This window comes from Heterocephalus glaber, unplaced genomic scaffold (genome assembly GCF_053883595.1).
Source record: "Heterocephalus glaber isolate CG9 unplaced genomic scaffold, H.glaber_assembly_v1.0 deba00001564, whole genome shotgun sequence".
NCBI lineage: Eukaryota > Metazoa > Chordata > Mammalia > Rodentia > Bathyergidae > Heterocephalus > Heterocephalus glaber.
In genome coordinates this window covers 17997157-18016259 of record NW_028258351.1, presented here as the reverse complement: position 1 = coordinate 18016259, position 19103 = coordinate 17997157, and the positions used below count along the sequence as shown (strand labels likewise).

Below are 19103 nucleotides of genomic sequence, written 5' to 3'. Positions count from 1 at the left end.
ATAAAGGACTACAGGGATGGGTTTAAGGAGGTCCATGGATTCCCTGATCCTGTATGTACATTTTTCTCAGCAGAGCTTTCCTGATTCTCAAAGATTCTTAATTTAACAACTTAGGAATCTGCCTTAGAGGTCACTAAGGCACTAAAATTTTTTAAAATTGGCCATCCAGATACATTGCTCATAATGAAGGAAAATGTGCATACATACAGACAGGCACACGCAATAGCTCTGTTTTCTGTTATGAAAGATAAAGGAAGGGCCAGGGATTTAGCTCAGTGGTTCTGCCGCTTGTGTAGCAAGCCCAAGGTCCCGAGGTCGACCCCCGGTACCAAAAAAGAAAAAAAAAAAAAAAAGATAAAGGATCTCACCAAGCAAAGCAGATGAAGGAGAGCGTGAACAGTGTACTAAAACCCAGAAGCTAACAGAGCAACAGGTTGGGGTATTTGGGTAAGGCTGAAACTTACATAGTGGAGGTGAAACTGGTACAAGGTCATATTAAGACCATAATGAAATATAGTGGCAGCTTGGCACAGTAAACATTATAAAGTCATCATACGAGGTAAATTGTAAAGACATATTTTATTTACCTAAAATATTAGTTAAGGAAGGAATAAAATGTACATTGACATAGTTTCAAAAAATTCTGAGGGATATTTCTGGGTATTTAGGTAGGACTCTGAGATTGTGAGGCCTGTTTTAATGGGTCTGAAATTAAGACAATTCATGACTTTTCCTTGATGTAAATCTACTCGCACAAAATTATGACTACCAGTCCAAATTATGACCAGATAGTTGACTCCAAAGTAGGTTGAAGAGGAAGGAAGCCAAACAGCTTCCTGACTCTTCCTGAGATAAATGAAGAGGAGAGGGAATGCGGTTACAAGACGTGTACAGTGTACTTAGGAAGATGGGAATAATTTCCTTCACCAGAATTCTTCTTAGGAAAGCACCATATTTTGGAAAATTCTCTTAAGAATGACATAAGAGGGCCAGAGATTTAGCTCAGTGGTTTCACCACCTGCTGTGCAAACACAAGGACCCGAGTTCGATCCCCGGTACCAAAAAAAAAGAATGACATAAGACCTTCCCCTTAAGAACATGCTCAGGTACAACAAAAGTTGGCTACTAATATTCAAATAAGGGGATTGTTAACTGAAGGGCCTTTACTTGGTGGGCAGTGATAGATTTAAGGTAACTGAGTTAAGTACAGAGAGTTTGGGTTGGATATTGGACAAGAAGGAAAAAGGAGCTAAGGTGGCTGAGCCCTGAGAGGGGAAGGCAGAGAAAAACCCGTTTGGCCAAGAAGGGACTTCTGAGATCAAAATGCCTAATAGGATATACAATATGAACACTTCAATTTTTACACATCTTCAATGATGTGCTTATTATTCATAGATGTTTCTGTAGGTAGATTTTTTGGAGAGAGCTTGAAGAGGTGCTGAGTTTTATATCAGGGATAGGAAGAAGTGAATGTAGAAATAAAATATGTGAACAAAAAAACCCAGAAGTTAAAGAGAGAGGTGACATGCAGATTTCATATGAGAAAGATGGTCTAGGCCAGTGATGGCAAATCTTTTAGAGCTTTCAATGATAGTCAGCCCACTGCAGCACACGTGCCCTAAGTTCACCACCACTGATCTAGGCTTGAGCAACAAAGGAATGAGAAAGCACACTGCACTTGTAATCACCTTAACAGAGATAAGTCAAAGAGCTTCTCCTGTCAAGAGTCTTGACACTTAAGAGGCAGAGATACCTGGAAGGATACAAAAACTGTGCAATCAACTATTCATTTACACAGCCCTACAAGCCAAACATATGAAACTGGAGAGAAACATGTTGCGATACAAAATAAACCTACTTTGTGGATTTGGGCTGTGACCAGTTACGTCCCCAAGGATGTGATTTAAACTCATTATATATTCAAATCTATGCCGTAATTAGTAATGAAAAATGTGCAAAATTTTTCAAATAAGGCAGTAATGAATCAGCCTACCTGCAGCACAGAATAGTGGTTAAGAGGACGGAACAGGGTTGGAGACTTGCCTCTAGCATGTACTAGCTGTGTGATTATGTTCCCACTTTGTCGCACATTTTTTTTTTTTTTGGTACCAGGGATCAAAATCGGGACCTTGCGCTTGTGAAGCAGGTGGCATCCACCTCATTTTTTAAGCTGGGGAAAGAATACCCATATCATTGATGTTTGCACAACTTTGTACATTAACTAAAAATCATTCAACTAAATGCTTAAAACAGGTAATTTTGTGGTATGTAAATTATATTTCAATAAAGCTGTTTTTTTAAATAGTAGCCACAGCATAGACACTGTGAACATAAAAATGTAAACTATCAAGCACATAGCCTGATAATAAATAATAAATACTAGCAGTATTAGTGTTAATACTGAATATTAAAAAATAGAAAAGTGAAGATATGTAAAGTTTGATTTTTTAAAAAAGAAAGAACTATTTGGCTGGTTGAAACTTCAGAGATCATAGTTCAACTCCTCTCATTTGACAAATAAGAAAATTATAGACCAGCAGTTGAAGGGCCTTATTCAAGGTCCAGCTCAGAACAGACCCCAGGCCTGCTGCTGAATAATTAGTGCAATTCCCATTACATCCACTGCCTAAAAACATGGACAAATGAAAAATGGAAGATGTTTCCTTAAATAACAGATACACGTAGAACACTAAAAAGACATATGTAGAGATGTTGTAGAAAGAAAATCCAAGACCATCAAGCAAACCAAGAAGAGACTGTCACATCTGGGCCTAGCAGCAAAGACCCGCACCAACGGGGTCCAGGTTATGAGAGATGAAGTGCTTTGGCAAGGTCAGGCCCCTATTTAGTCAGATGAATTGGCTCATCCCTCTGGCCAGATGTCTGGTAGAGGTGAAACTGCAACAATCCTGCTATTTCTTGAAACACCAGGACATGGGACCAAAGTGAATGCAGAATTCTTGGGCACAGTCGCTCTGAGCAGCCTGAAGTAGGTATCTCCCCAGGAGCCCTTTCTGCAATGCTGAATAGGCTGGCCTCAACTGTTTACACCTTGACATTGCCTAATCAGCCCCTCTGGATTCTGAGGCCTTCACTTACAATCTTGTACATTGCCTGTCAGTTGCCTCCTTCATGGCATCCTCTCAGAGGAATGAAGAAGCCTACCAAGAGATGTGAAAATAACCATGCTTCCTACTGTTTCATTAATCCTGCCATCTTCTAAAGGAACTTCACAGCATGGTTAGACTTTGAAGCTAATAAAATCTTACTAAATCATTCCAAAACTAAATAGTGGACAAAAGAATGAAGTATATCTTCTAGGTCATGACTTTCTAAGACTTCAGGGTATAATGTTCAATGAGTCAACTCTGTAATTCTTACAAGGTGGTGAATCCTATTCTTCCATTTTCATGAAGAGGAACAATTTAGGTTAGATGGTAGGTGCAGACCCCTAATGTTATGTGATCCACTGGGGGAGGAGGAAGAAAGGGAAGGAAAGAGGGACAGAGGAGAATTAAGGCCTGAAACAGCTTTTATGATTTAACTCAGTACAATGAAATTTCTCAATGAATAGTTCATAAAAGTGCCTCATCCTTTTAAAACAACTGTTGGAACAAAAATCAGTAGAACAGAGGAGGTTCTGTCCATTCATTTATCTGAGAACATGGAGTGCAGATTATAAACAAATTAGTAAGTCTGACTTCAGCCTTTCTCCAAAAGGCTTTCCTATTTTGCAGATCATTCCATACAGTGAACACTCTGATGTCGGAGGAGGTGAGAGCTCCGACTAAAGGTCTTCTGACACTCTTGGCATTCGTAAGGTTTCTCTCCAGTGTGAATTCTCTGATGTATGATAAGTTGGGAGTGCTGGCTGAATGTTTTTTCACACTCATTACATTCATAAGGTTTCTCTCCAATATGAATTTTCTGGTGAAGCAGCAGCTCAGAGTTATCCCAAAAGGTTCTTGCACACTCATTACATTGATGAGGTTTCTCTCCAGTATGGATCCTCTGGTGGACAATGAGGTGAGAAGTCCGCCTGAAAGCCTTCCCACACTCAAAACATTCATAGGGTTTCTCTCCAGTGTGAATTCTCTCATGTCTAAGAAGTTCTGAATTCCCCCTAAAGGCCTTTCCACATTCTTTACATACATAGGGCTTCTCACCAGTATGAATTCTAATATGTCTAATAATCTCTGAGTTCTGGCCAAAAGTTTTACCACATTCATTACATTCATAGGGTTTGTCCCCCGTGTGAATTCTTTGATGCCGGATAAGCTCAGAACTCTGACCAAAGCCTTTCCCACATTCGTTACACAAATAGGGTTTTTCTCCAGTATGGATTTTCTGGTGTCTAATAAGGCCTGAGCTATGTTTGAAGGCTTTGCCACACTCATTGCACTCGTGATATCTTTCTTCAGTATGAATTCTCTGATGCTGAATCAGCTGTGAGCTGACCCTAAAGGTCTTCCCACATTCGTTACATTCATAAGGTTTCTCTCCAGTGTGGATTCTCTGGTGTAAAATAAGGGCTGAATTCTGACTGAAAGCTTTACCACATTCTTCACATTTGTAGGGTCTCTCCCCTGTATGAATTCTATGATGGTGGATCAGATGGGAACTTTGGATGAAAGCCTTTCCACATTCATTACAAGCAAAGGGCTTCTCTCCAGCATGAATTCTCAGATGCCTTCGAAGGCTTGAGTTAGTTCCAAATGTCTTTCCACATTCTTTGCATTCAAAGGGTTTTTCTCCACTGTGAACTCGCATGTGCTGGATGAGATGTGAATTCTGATTAAAGGCTTTCCCACATTCTTTACATGTGTGGGGCTTTTCTCCCACAGATGTCCTTTGTGTTTTGTTAAGTTCTAAATTCTCTATGAAGTTTCTGCCAGAGATAGCAAATGTACTAACCCTCTGTGCTGTAGCATCTCCCTGATACGTCACCAGATTTGGGCTGGGACTGCAACCTCTCTCACTCTCACTATTCTCCTGGTCTTTCTCACTTGAAGGTGACTTCTTAAAGATAATCAACCCTGATGTGAAGTCCCTCCCCTCAAGAGACTGCTCTACAATCTCTTCTGCTTCACATGCTGCTCCAAACTCATGAGCTTGGTAAACCACTCTTGGAAGTTTTTCTAATGTTGGTCCATATGGCTGAGATTCTTCAGAAATTTCTTCCTTGGGAATCACCTCCTTATTCTCAGTCCCCATCTCACAATCTGAAATGAAAGAGAATAAATATATGAAGTAGTTGTATCCAATTAAAGTTAATGCAAGAGGAGTACAGAGCTTTGGTACAGTGCTAATAACACTCAAAAACAGTCTTGCCATCTGGTACAATAACAAGATGCGACTGGTGGAGACAGATTTATGATTATTGTGGACAATCTAAAGAGCAAATGCAGACTAAAAAAGAGCAAAACATGATTGGAGGAAGAGATTTGAGGGCAGAAACAGAAAATGGAATGTAAAGAGATGCTGATAAAAGTCCCATGACAATGAGTTAAAGTGGAAGCTAAGGTTAGTAACAAAAACATTCAAGGAAAATGACAGCCATATTAATAGATGGATATATGGGAAAGGTTGAAATAGATAAATTAATAGAAATCATATTTGGATTTATAGACAAAATAACCACAAAATGAGTCAAAATGTTAGTGTGATTTAGTACAGAAGTAACCACCTTTAGCTCCTTTTACTTGGATGAAGTAAGGGTCTAGCTTTAATTTTTCCAGATGGCTAGTAAATTGTATCAATACTATTACTAAATAATTCTTTTTCCTACTGATTTAACACACCACCTATACCATAGCCTAAATACACATATAATATTTCTGGATTCCATTCAGTTTTGCTTATCTAGTTTTTCTCTCATACTAAATTGTTCAACCTGCTGAAATTTTATTAAAATTTTTAATTTTAATATGTTAGAGAAAGATATCCATCATTAGTGTTCTTTTTTATATATTTGTTTATTCTCATACTTTCCCAAATAAATTTTAGTGTTTTTATAAAATTTCCAAATTTAGCCTGATTTTGTTTTTATGTTCACCTTGTCTCTGTCATTTAGCCAGTTTTTATTATAATTTCTAACTTGTCACTTTTATATATAGCAATGCTGTTGATCTTTACATATTAATTTTGTAATTGGCCCTTTTATAGAATTTTCTTAATACTTTTATAGTTTTGTTTTGTTTTTTGTACTGGTAATTGAACTCAGGGCTTTTGCACTGAGCTACATCCCCAACTTTGTTTGTTTGTTTGACAAAATTTCACTAAGTTGCTAAGTTGCCTAGGTTAAGATGGAACTTGTAATCCTCCTGTCTCAGCCTCCAAGAGTGATGGGATTATAGGTGTGTGCCACCACATCCAGCTCTTTCATAGCTCTTAAAGAGTAAATGCTTTAAAACTTTCTAAAGAGCTATGGAAAAAAATTTTAGTGGCCAATCCCAATATCTATGCTTCCCCATCTCCTTATAACAGAATAATAATTTATTTAGAGTGGCAATGAGCCTAGCTCATGAAATACATTCATCAGCTTTCTCTGAGTTGGATTTGGTCATATGGCCACGTTCTGGTCAATGGATAGTGAGATGCAAATGAAAACACAGAGGAAATCTCCTTAAAGTTGCAGATAAATATTTCCTTACTTTCTTCTTCCCTGCTATTTCTGGAGCATGATGTGATAGTTGAAGCACTATCTTGGACCACAAGTACACCAGCATACCAATATACCTGGGATCCGAGATGGATGGAACCAATGGTCCCTGATGACTCCTAGAGTTGCCATATGGATCCTGGAATGCTTACTTCTGAGATTCTTTTATCCAAGAAAAGAAAAAATGGGAGGGGGGTGCAGGCAGAAAGTAGAAAAGACAGAGGAAGGGAAAGAGAAGGAGCTTTTGCTTAAGCCATTGTGAGTTTTTAAATATTATTATATGAAACCAAACCTATTCCTAAATAATACAATTGTCCTGGGAATTTAGCTAACCTTATTACAGAAGCTGAGTCCCAACTGTCACAATGGGAAGCATGACAGCATAGAGAATGAAAGATTACTTGGAGACAGGACTTAGTTCAGTCACCAAGAGGGCCAGAGGTGGTACTCAATCAAAAGCACCCACAGTTAGAGACTGCTAATGTAACACTAAAGCCAAGAACTCTCAGGTTTTTATTTTTAAAATCAGTGTAAGAGAGAAAAGCAGTTTGAGCAAGGAACTGTCTCAAAGCTAGGCAGTTTCCTTGGGGGAAAGGGGAAGGACAGTGGCCAGATACAACATGCCTCACTAATCTAAACTTCTTGTTGTTTAACCTTTCACTTCTCACAGAGCCTGGGTGTTTTACCCCATAGTTTAACCATTCACTCCTTGGCCAAGTCCTCCACACCAATGATGGGGGAATAAGCCTGACTTTTGCTCAGGTACTAAGCAACCTGGGCTAATATTAAGGTGATCCTTTGCATCTGGCAGTGTATTTGTGCATCACAACAAATTTGGGGAACATAATCCTCCCATTAGTAAAAGTGTTAACTAAATTTCTCTCAAGATACCCAAGCAAGAACAGGTTCCACAAGCTCGTACTTCTATGTAACTTAGTAAGATCACGTTTCAAAATAAAATAAAAACTACTCAGTGGTACAGCACTTACTTATCAGTATGCACAAGGCCCTATGTTCAATCCCCAGTACCCACCAAAAATTTTTTTTCAAAAAGTCTTAGAACCACAGGCCAGGGATTTAGCTCAGTGGTTCTGCTGCTTGCCTCGCAAGCATAAGGTCCCAAGTTCAATTCCAGGTACCAAAAAAAAAAAAGAGAGAAAAAAGTCTTAGAACCGATTCTGATCATTCTTTTACTTTGAATTCTGCCAGTGACACAATACTGGTGTCATTTGTTAAATACTGCTTTGAGAGTATCCTCTCATATACAAATCAAAGTCAACTTCCATTGATTAATTTTCCCACAGGCAAAGCTATATATTAGACCTCATCTTCACATGGAAAAACTCTCTCCTAGCCTAAATTCATATTTCGAAACACAATTTCCTATATTTCTTTCTCTTCTTTACTTTTCTAAATCTAAAATGAGCTGTTTCTGAAGATAGAGGTATCCCATGAGCGTGGAGGTTGACCACTCTTGCCTCTGTTTTGGAGATGACGTACACACCTCGACTGGTGTCCATAGTTTAGAATAGGATCCTCAGCTCTGTGAACCTGAATTGTTTTTTAAATGCACCTACCAGACCAGTCTCAGAAAAACACATTCACAAAGGACTGATGTATATACCAGATGCCTCTTGACACTGAGAAATAACACTTTAAAAGCATCACACTGCCTAGATGAAAATCTACATGGAAAACCACCAAAAACCACAAACAAAGCTTGAAAAATTGTTCAGTAGGCTTGAAATCAAAATAGAAATACTTCTTAAATAACAATTCTTGGCCTGGAACTAGGTTAGCTGCCCAAGAATCAACTGGGAAATTTGTTAAAAATACTGACTTCTAGGTGCAGTGGTGCACATTGGAGGCCACCCTAGGCAATTTGGTAAGGCCCTGTCTCAAAATAAAAAATAATACAGAGGTATCAAGAAATCATCTAGAATACTGTCCAATTGTTTTAGTTTATCCCTGGGTGTGAGATGCTAAACACATTTTTTTCCTTTTGTTTAAGAGTATTTTTGACTTAGAATAAGTCAAAATAGAATAATAGAATAACAGAATAGAATATTATAAAATGTTTCTAAGTGGAGGAAATTAAAATTTGCTGTATGTGAAGTGATGAATGTTAATTCCTTGATTGTCATAATTATTTTACAATGTGTATGTATCTCAGAACACAATGTTGTATACTTTATATGATTTTACCTGTCAATTATACTCAATTAAAAAAAAACAACTAGGGATATAGCTCCATGTGAGGCCCTGGGTTCAATCCCTGATACACCAGAAAACAAAAGCAAAACAAATCAACAACAACAACAACAAAAAACTTGATTTCTAGGTCATACCTTAGCCCTCTCAATCAACATCTCTAGGGAGACACTGGGGGATCTGTATTTTTAATAACTGCCACTGAGTGATTCTCATGCACAGCTGGGTTTGGAAGCTACTATTAATCTTAATGCCTGGAGTTATCCTACTCTGAATCTGGTATATCCATCTCTACCCAAGGTCTGGTCTATATAAGTAGCAAAATTATAGTTCTTACTCTGACTTCTTTTTATTTTCCTCTTGATTGCCTCCCCCCTATGCTAAGTTCCTGACAGCAGACACGACAGGTATAAGAGATTGGATATTCTTTTCTGAGTTTTAAAAAAATCACATTTCTAGAAAAAAGAAATTTGAAAAACGACATTTCTATTATGGGTATCAGATTGACACTGGTAACTGTGACTGGACTTGATGTTACAAAACTGTCTTAATCAGTTTATAGCAATCTCATGTAATAGCAACATTACTTAATTCTTTGAACTCATGTACCAAAAGCAGCATTTTGATTTGTAGTAAAATATTATTAAACCAACTATCAGCTGACATCCCGAGTAGATCTTTTAAAATTTTTGTTGGAAGCAAAGATTGGAACTTGTTACAAAAGTCCAAGAGTCATTCACTCCCTAACAAACTGCACCTTTGTGTGCCACTCCAGAAGTTTTCTGAGGGAATTGGGTAGGAGGTATGCCCTCCTTTTATCAAGGAGGAAAAGAACAGTTGCAAAAGAAAAAATAAGAAAGAGAAACCTAGAGGCCAAAACCCCATATTCATGCACATCAGTCATAGGCAAGGACACAACTGAAGTGAAGGATCTAGAAATTGATGTCCATTCAACAATCCATATGCCCACAGAGAGACAGCATTCATATACTCCCTTCATGTATTTCAGTTTGAAAATTACTGCACTACAGTACTCTGAGAAGATGGGCAAGCAAAGCCTCAGAGCCCAGGACATATAAGTGGAATAAGAAAAATAGAATGATCTGCAAGGTTTGCCAGATATGGAAGGAGAGGAGATACATGAAGATGCACCGACAGTGTATGGTGTGCAAATGGATGATAAGCACTTACTATGGGCTATGTGCTAAGCAATTTGCAGACATAATTTAGTTTAAACCTCGCAACCTCCTGATGAAACTACAGAGTGCATCAGTGTAAGGAGGGGCCACCTGGAAACTGAGGAGACACGTGCAAGAGAGTGAGGAACTTGGGAATGTTAGCCAGGACATACTTGAGATAACTGAGACAGAGAGGCAAATGAAGGGGTAGGAGTGGTATGTTAATAGGTTACTGAGAGGATGAAGAATGTGGGAAGCACTTGAAACCATGGTTATGGGTCTTGGAAATTGGGAAAAAGTTTTATTTTGAAATGTCAAAAAAAAAAATTTTTTTTTTGGTTCTGGGGATGGAACTCGGGTCCTTGTGCTTTTGAGGCAGGTGGCAGAACCACTGAGCTAAATCCCCCAGCCCCTGAAATGTCAAATCTTATAATCCACCAAAAATAATATCCTTTACAACTATTCAAATTTATGATAAAAATGGAATCCAGGCCAGGGATTTAGCTCAGAGGTGCCGCCACCTGCCTCACAAGCACAAGGTCCTTAGTTCAATCCTGGGTACCAAAAAAAAAAAAAAAATGGAGCCCAGGCATAGTGGAGCATACCTGTAATCCCAGAACTTGGGCTGCTGAGGCAGGAGAGTTGCTTCAAGTTTGAAGCCAGGCTGAGCTACATAATGAATTCAAGGCCAGCCTGAACTACATAGTGAGACCGTGTCAAAGGAAAGAAAGAAAGGAAGAAAAGAAGGAAGAGAGAGAGAGAGAGAGAGAGAGAGAGAGAGAGAGAGAGAGAGAGAGAGAGATTCAAATCTTAGAAATTACTTTGTGGGATCCTGGAGCAAAGATGTTTCCAGTAGCTTTATTATCTTATTTCATTCAAGACTTCTAGGAGTGAACCTCAATTGGACTAACCCAATCAAATAAGTACCATCCCCCTTGCAAGGACTGGTTCAGAAACAGTAGGTTTTCAGGAATTCCTGGTTCATCTGAGCCAATGATTGTTATTTTCAGTACTGTGGATCAAATCCAGAGGCACTGTGCTACATTCTAGCTTTTTTTTTTCCCTTTGAGATAAGGTCTCTCAAAATTGTCAAGGCTGGCCTCAAACTTGCAATTGCAATCCTAAATTCCTGGGATTACAGGTTCGCCAATGTATCCAGAATCAATATTTTAACGAAGTTTGCTAGGAGGTTCTGGGAAATTTCCACAGGAAGAGACTTCTATATATTGTTGGCTGGACATGCTGCTGCCATCACCAGCCTGGGGATAAAGGCAGGTAGAGCCTTTAAAAAATCAAGGGGAAATGTAGCCAAGGCTACTGGATTAATTCAGTCCTAAAACTGCTATACCTCTTGACTTCCAATCTATGATAATTTTTTGTTTTGTTTTTTAAGACAGGGTCTCACTATGTAGTTCAAGCTGGCCTTAAACTATGTAGCCCAAGATGGCCTCTAATTCAAGGCAATCCTCCTGCCCCAGCCTCCCAAGTAATGGAATTACAGGTGTGCGCCAACATGCATAGCTGAGAATTTATATTCTTGAATATTTTTAAGCTAGCTTGAGTTAGACTGTTACTTATAAACAATAATATTAACTTATACAAATACTTTCCCTTCTGAAAGGCCAAGTCACCAAATACTCAATATCCAGTACAAGGATCACCTCCTCCCAAAATTTTCAGTAACATCCTCAGGAAGGAGGTTCTCTCTTGGTCTTCTGAATCAGGATTTTACTGGCCCTTTTCTCACCTCTTTCTTTGTATTATAGTTTTCATGTCATTTCCTGTTTACTGCTCCCCAAAGCCTCCAGAATAAAACTTCCTACATGGCTCATAATGCCCTTGTGATCAGGTCTGTGTCCCTTCCCCATCTCCTATAACACACAATTCAATACAGCTGGAAGCTGCAGTCATGCTCAGTGTAACCTCAATGTTCAAACACTTATTTTTTAAAGGTGCTTTGCTTTTGAGAACAAATTATTCCCACATCCTGGTATTATTGTTCACCCTGTGCACCTAACCATCTTCAAGACTCAGCTGAGGCATGTACAGTTCTCTCCATTTTCTTCCTGACACTCAATCCCCAAGATAGATACACCTTCATCTTGTGGCAGTTACCTCAATGTATTGTTACTTTCATGTCTATTTTCTTCTCTAGACTATGGGCAAAAATGACGTTCTGTTCATCTTGGCTTTCCCAGTACTTGGCACATTCCAGATAGATACCTGGTAAATGTTTGTTAAGTGAATTTGTGTAAGAATCTTATCTACTTTTGAGGGCTAACTGCAGATTTCTTTCATCTTTGGGACAGCAGCGAACACATACCTGTATGTAAAGTAGGTCCCTTCTCCCAATCTGCACATTTAATTTAAGGCACTATTGTCCTCCTCTCTGTCCTGCCTCTGGTACCCATACTCAAGAGAGCTCTATTAAAACTGCTCAATCTCGTTTCCTTTCCATAACTGACCCTTGTAAACCAATATCCTGTTTGCCAGCACAGGGCACAATCTGCCACAGCGGCCTTAATTTTTGCCCACCTTCTCATCCCAGCGATCTACCTGAGGATGAACTGTCTGAGAAATATACACCTCCCATGGTTCCCCATGTTGGATCCTACTTCTCCTGTTCCTGAGGCTGACAGGCATTTTCAGAACTGAGACAAACCCTGGCAGTGTCCGAGACCCACCCTCTCGGTGTGCAAGTGGGAAAACGGAGACCCTGGGATAGCCATAAAGTCCAAGGTCACACAGCAAGCCCGCGTCAGGAACGGGCCTAGACCTAGGGCTCCCGCTCCGCTCGCAGGCTAGGGAATGGGGAGCCCAGTGCCGTTCTCCTCCCAGCCATGACAGAACGAGATCTCACCGCTGGCCGCTACGGCCCAAAGCTCACGCAGCTCGGTGGGCCCCCACTGCTGCTCCGCCGCTCTCACAGAACCCCAGCTGTTGTCTGGGTGTCACAGGCCACCAGCATCGGCCACTTCCGGTACCCGGGCGGCACTCCAGCCAATCAGCGCGAGCCGCACTTGCTGGACGAACAGGTGGTCAGCTGGCCAAGCCTCCTGGTCTTTTTCCGCTTTGCTTTCCGCGAGTTCTCTCCCTAACTCAAGCCTCATTTCGCCACTGCCTTCCAGTTGGCTTCCTGGAATATCTGTGCACAAGGAGATATTCACTTCTGCCAAAGGATCACTGACTAGCTGAGTCCTCCGGATTTCCTAGAACGGCTCGGGGGATGCACTTCCGCCCATAAGTAGCCGCTCTGCGCGCTGTTGTCACTCCCAGAAGCGTTTCTGTGGGCTGAACAAGTTAGGAATCGCTTCACCTTCCCGCGACCCTTTAATGCCTGCATCCTGCTTTTCGCTTATCCCATCACTTCCTTTTTTGAGTTCTGTAAGTCTGGTACGCAGAGATCTCTAGACTATAGGAACAGACTAGTCGTCTGGAAGCGAAGGGAAACCTGCTCTTTGGTCAGGGAGGGCTTGAAGGAATGATGTTTAGACAGAAATCTGAAGGTTACATGTGCATTACCTAATTTTAAGAGTTGCGAGAAGAGCTGTTCAGGCATTGGAATTGCATTCTACGCAGACTTTCAAACTCCCTTGAACATATTTGGCCCATTCTTGCCACAGAACTTTTATATTTGTTACTTCCTCTGCTCTGTATAACTGCACAACAAGCGTCTCGGTTTTCAGGTTGCAGTTTAAAGATCACTAGGTTGAAGAAGTCTTCCATCCTGATTAATACTGCCTCAAACTGTAGCACCCCTTCCAAGTGTAAAATCCAGGGAAAGACCATCTGATTGATCCTGTTTGGGTGTGGTCCTCACCCCAGGACCACCAGAAGAGAAGAGATGGTGTGATTAGCCAAGTCTGGGTCACCTGTCTGCCCCAATGGTGAGGGCCAGCTTCTATGTTTGCTTCACCATAATTCTGTGAATACCCTTCAGAGAGAAATGTGTTGTAGATCCAGTACACAACTTAGCAGAAAGGAAAACTTTGCCTTGAGGTCATTAGACTACAGGGTACCTCACTTTAACTATGCTCACACAAATATCCTTAACTCTCTTGCTCACCTGTCTACCACTGGCTAGGAAGTTTGTTAAACCTGATTCAGTCAAAATATCTATCTTGTCCGGCTGGGAACGAGTGAGAAAATTACATTTTAGAGAAGAACCCTAAGATAATTTCAAGGTCTCTCCTTTCCAAAGATCTTTGATTTATGCCCGGGAATCATTTCCTCTTTCCCTACCAACTTATCTACCATTTTCCATGGTTGCTATTTTAACCTTCATTCTACTCAAACCTTTCTCTAGGCCATGAGCCAAGAGGAGTCAATTTCTATTATAATCATCGTCAGCTGTATTCATCCCAATGAAAGAGGTGTAGGCTACGAAGGTATTCTGCCTCAGAACTAAGAATGAAAGACATTTGGGTCTGGCTTATCTAGTACACCTGCATTAATGAGCATCTGCTACAAGAGCCTAAATCATCGATTCCCAACTATGGCTGTTGTGCATTGGAATCACCTGGGAATCTTTAAAAATACTAAGGTCTGGTGACTCCAGCATAGATTCTGTTGAGAATGATCTGAGATTAAATCTGGACATAGGTTGGCTTTTCGTTTTGTTTTGTTTTGTTTGTGGTGCTGGGAACCTCATTTGTTTTTAACTGTCCAGACAATTTCTAACATCCAACCAGGTTTGAAAATCAATAGCATAAGTCAGTAGTTCTGGAAGTGTGGTCCCTGAACCAAGGGCATTAGTGTTGCCGAGGAACTTGTTAGAAATGTATTTGCTTTTGTTTTGTTTTGCCTGAGACAAGGTCTTGCTATGTAGTTCAGGCTGGCCTTGAACTCACTATGGGCCTCAAACTCACGTGATCCTCCTGCCTCCCAAGTGCTGGGATTACAGGTATGTGCCATCATGACCAGCTATTGCTAGAAATGTAGATTCTCACTCAGGCATGGTGGCATATATCTGTAATCCTAGCACTCCAGAAGGCTGAGAGAGGATTGCAAATTTGAGCCCAGTCTGGGCAACTTAGTGATTTAATGAGCCCCTGTCTCAAAATAAAAAATAAAAAGGGCTGAAGATGTAGCTCAGTGTGAAGACCCTGTGTTTAGTTCCAATACCACAAAAGAAAAATGCAAATTCTTGGGCAATATTCACAAATCTCCTTGAACTGAAACTCTGGGTTAGAGCCTTGCAATACTAGGGAATGAATTCAGAGCCTCACACATGCTAGACCAGCACTGTACCACTGAGCTACACTTCCAGCCCTATGTATTTTTTAGAGACAGGGTCTTGATAATTTGCCCACACTGGTCTTGGCCTTGTGGTCTTCTTCCCTCAACCCTTTGAATAGGTGGGAATACAGGTGTGTGCCACTATGTCTGGCCTATTTTTTGTCTTTCTTTTCTTTTTTATTTTTATTTTTATTTTTTTTTACGTGAGTGCCTTGCTATGTTGCCCAAACTGATCTCAAACTCCTGGGCTCAAGGGAGCCTTCTGCCTCAGCCTCCTGAGTAGGTAGGACTACAAACCCATGCTACCACACTAAGGGCAATTCCTGTTTTAACAAGCTGTTCAGGGTTCTCATAGAAACTAAAGTTTGGGAAGCATTAGCCCAGACATTGACAGTGCTTCACTGGCCCAGCCCTTTATGTAAATTTGAAAGGGAAATGATATGTTGTTTCATCCTGGCTAGTCCCCTACACACCATCTGCTTTATTACACTAGCCAGTTTAAAAGCCATCTGGAGCAATATGAGTCCACCGAGGGAAAGAGATCAGGGTATTTGGTCCACAAGTGCTAGTCCCATTTCCAGTGTGTATGGGGATGTGTATATGAGCAGGCAGGGACTGATGTTTCTCAGCCTACTCAGGTTTGAGTTTATTAGTAAGTATGAGTAGTTTTGTTTCTCTTGAAAAAAAATTATGGGTAGACCCCACCACCACCACCACTTCCAAAGTCACGGAGGGAGGCTGAGGATATAGATTAGTGACGCTGCACCTGCCTGGCAAGCACAAAGTCCTAAGTTCCATCCCTGGTACTGAAAAAAACACACACACAAAGTCACAGAGGGACAATTACATGGGAAATAAGAAACATTCTGCTTTGACTCTTATCTGTGCAAAGTGTGGGAAAGACAGCTACAATCACTGACTGCACTCCTTCCTTATACTGTAAAATCACATCATGTCTCAGATTAGTTTGCAACTCTGATTTGGACCTTATACTCTTCATAATTATATTTTCAGCTATTTATGGGCCACATTCCAAGAGTTACAGAACTATTAGTATCTGCACTCAGTGTCCTCTTGTACTTAATAGCATTGTAAGTGTAAACCACTGTAAGGATTCTGGAAGAAGTCACCAAACATTTGCACCCACATTAGGATCCTTTGGGTCTTTTAAAATCCCTTCTTCCACAGACACATAATCTGAGACTGGTGGTGACCTACTGTGAGGGCACTGGCTTGGAGAGCTTTCTTTTCCTGTTAACTGATTTCTTCTTCTCATCTACTCACACCCACTTCTTTGTCATTGTCACTTCTCTCCATCTCCTCCCTTCCTTCTTTCACTAGGCCAACTTAACAGAACAGTCTCCACCACCACAACAAAGTCTCAATGTGACACAATTATGTCTTGCCTTATATGACAATCACATCCTAAAAGCAAACAGCTTTCCTTGAAGGCCAGGATTGCATTACATGTCTCCCAGAATCCTCCGGGAGACATAGACAGCACTGGGCCCCTATTCATTGGAAACTTGCTGAACTGAAACACCCATATCTCACCTCCACACACTAAAGCTACTCACCAAAGCTAAATCAAGCACTTGGCTAAAGCTGAATCAAGGCTCAGTTGAGTCCTTGGTGTCACCTCCTACACCCATACCCACACACTTCCAGCTATGAAGATGCAAAGAAGTAGAAGGGAAAAAGCAACTTCCTACTTCAGAGCTAACAATTACACCACAAGGGCCAGAGAGATCAATTCTGAGCCTGACTTAGCAATGTTAGAAATGTAGCCTATTTTCACTGTAGTTGGATGGTGCATCCTTCTTGGGCAAGTTCTCTAAGATTCACACCTTTCTTTGGTGAACCACTATCCTTTCATATGGGATAAAAGGCAACAACATAGAGGAGCTACAGAAAATGAAGTTCCAGTGTCTCCCACATCACAGAGACATATAAGCTCCCAGTGTGACTGAAGAAGCTTAAGGCTCTCAGAAGGACTCCTGTTAGGGCCAGGTGGTGGCTGACAGGGTATTTTCACAGGTGAGATCCTCAGGGTAAAGAAAGCACATGGAGGGGCTGGGGATTTAGCTCAGTGGTTTCGCCACCTGCTGCACAAGCACAAGGACCTGAGTTCGACCCAGTACCAAAAAAAAAAAAAAAAAATGTCTTTGGGCCGGGGATTTAGCTCAGTGGTTCCCGTGCCTACCTCTCAAGCACAGGGTCCTGAGTTTGATCCCTGGTACCAAAAAAAAAGAAAGAAAAAAGAAAGCACATGGGGCTGATATCAACAACAACACCAAGAGCAATATGTCTTTATTCCTCAGCCCTTATATTGGCCATGATCAAGCATTACAGCATTGTGTCCTGGCATGACCATGTTGCACATGTGTGATTGCCTATTCTAAGTCATTCTTACATAAATGAGCCGTGCCATGTGCCTGCACTGAATGGTAGGGTCATGTCCTCATGGGTCCTTAAATGCCCCAGGCTTTGAAACATGCCACAGTGGCTCCCTACAACTCCTAACTAAACTTTAAACGATAGGGCCAGGGATTTATCTCAGTGGTTCTGCTGCCTGCCTCAAAAGCTCAAGGTCCTGAGTTCTATCCCTGGTACCCAAAAAAAATTAAAAATAATAAACTTTAAACAATTAATTTGCTTTTAAAAGTAGGATTTTGTTATGTAGCCCTGACCTCAAATTCTTGGGGCTCAAATGATCCTTCTGCTTCAGCCTCTGGAGTAGCTAGGACTATACAGGCACCTACCACCAGGCCCAGCTAAGTAGTGAATTTCACAACACAGTGGACATTTCAGCCCCTTCCAGAGAACAAAAAACTTTTCTTCCCCTTTGGTCACTACTCAGAACAATAACACACAACAATCAGCTTCTACTATGTTTATTTCAGTCCTCAGCTTGTGACTGGCCATCTGCCCTAAAATAACCTAACACATGAACTCTTTTTCAAATCCTAAGATCTAGAACTTTCACCTTGTTGGAGAAAAGACCCAAAGGGTTTTGCCTAAGCCAGGCAACTGTTTCAAAAGGGAAAATATTCTGACTTCTTTGGATAAGATCAGTGGAAATGATAACCAATCAAAACTCTGCAACCTAGTTCGATGTAGGTTGACTGGGCAGGTGCTTTTCTGGTTTTTGATAACAACATTAAACAAGATGGCACAATTTTAGGAGGGAAATAAACAAGACTTCTTTCTAGACCAAACATTTGAATTTTTTTGAAGGCAAAACCAGGTGATTCCAGTACACTTCAAGGTTGAGTACTTCTGATTAGACTATTGAGGAGCCACCAGGAGCTGGGACCAAGACAGCTTCTCTGGAGTTCAAGTGCTCCAAACAAGTCATGGAGTAGATACTTGAGTAAAGTGGAGTTCTGATAGAAGGAGGAATATGGGGTGGCATACCCTTTAAAGGCTAGTACCAGCTCTAAGGTTTATAACAAGGCCTAAAGTTATAGAGCAATGGAAATGGCATTGGATTAAGCATTTTTAAACCTGGATTTTATTCCTTCCTCTACCATTCTACTATTGCTGGGCCCCTATTAAAGTTGCTTAACCTCTGATCTGAAAATGGGGACAATAGGGTGTGCCACATCAGCCCATGATGTGAAAACCACCAAGTACAAAGTTGTAAGTTTTATGTAACAAATTAATTACAAGCCAGGCACATACCTGTAGTCCCAGCATTCTACGAGGCCGAGGCAAGAAGATCAGAAGTTCAAGCACAGCCTGGGCAACTTAACAAGACCCTGTCTCAAAAACAAAAGAATGAAAGAGGGCTGGGGGCATAGCTCAGTGTGAAA

The 19103-nt window shown here is 40.8% G+C and overlaps 1 protein-coding gene across 1 annotated transcript; it reads right to left on the bottom strand.

Moving 5' to 3' along the window:
* Nucleotides 1–553: 553 nt before the first annotated feature.
* On the bottom strand, nucleotides 554–13224 carry Zfp3 (ZFP3 zinc finger protein). Its single transcript, XM_004857326.3, has 2 exons — nucleotides 12911–13224; nucleotides 554–5222 (listed from the first exon to the last, which is right to left on the bottom strand). Exon 2 carries the CDS (start codon nucleotides 5212–5214, stop codon nucleotides 3739–3741), a length of 1476 nt encoding a protein of 491 aa, XP_004857383.1. The 5' UTR covers nucleotides 5215–5222; nucleotides 12911–13224; the 3' UTR covers nucleotides 554–3738.
* Between the last annotated feature and the right edge of the window lie 5879 nt (nucleotides 13225–19103).

Excerpts from the sequence above, each read along its gene's own strand:
- Zfp3 (XM_004857326.3), bottom strand. The coding sequence starts at position 5,214 with ATGGGGACTGAGAATAAGGAGGTGATTCCCAAGGAAGAAATTTCTGAA.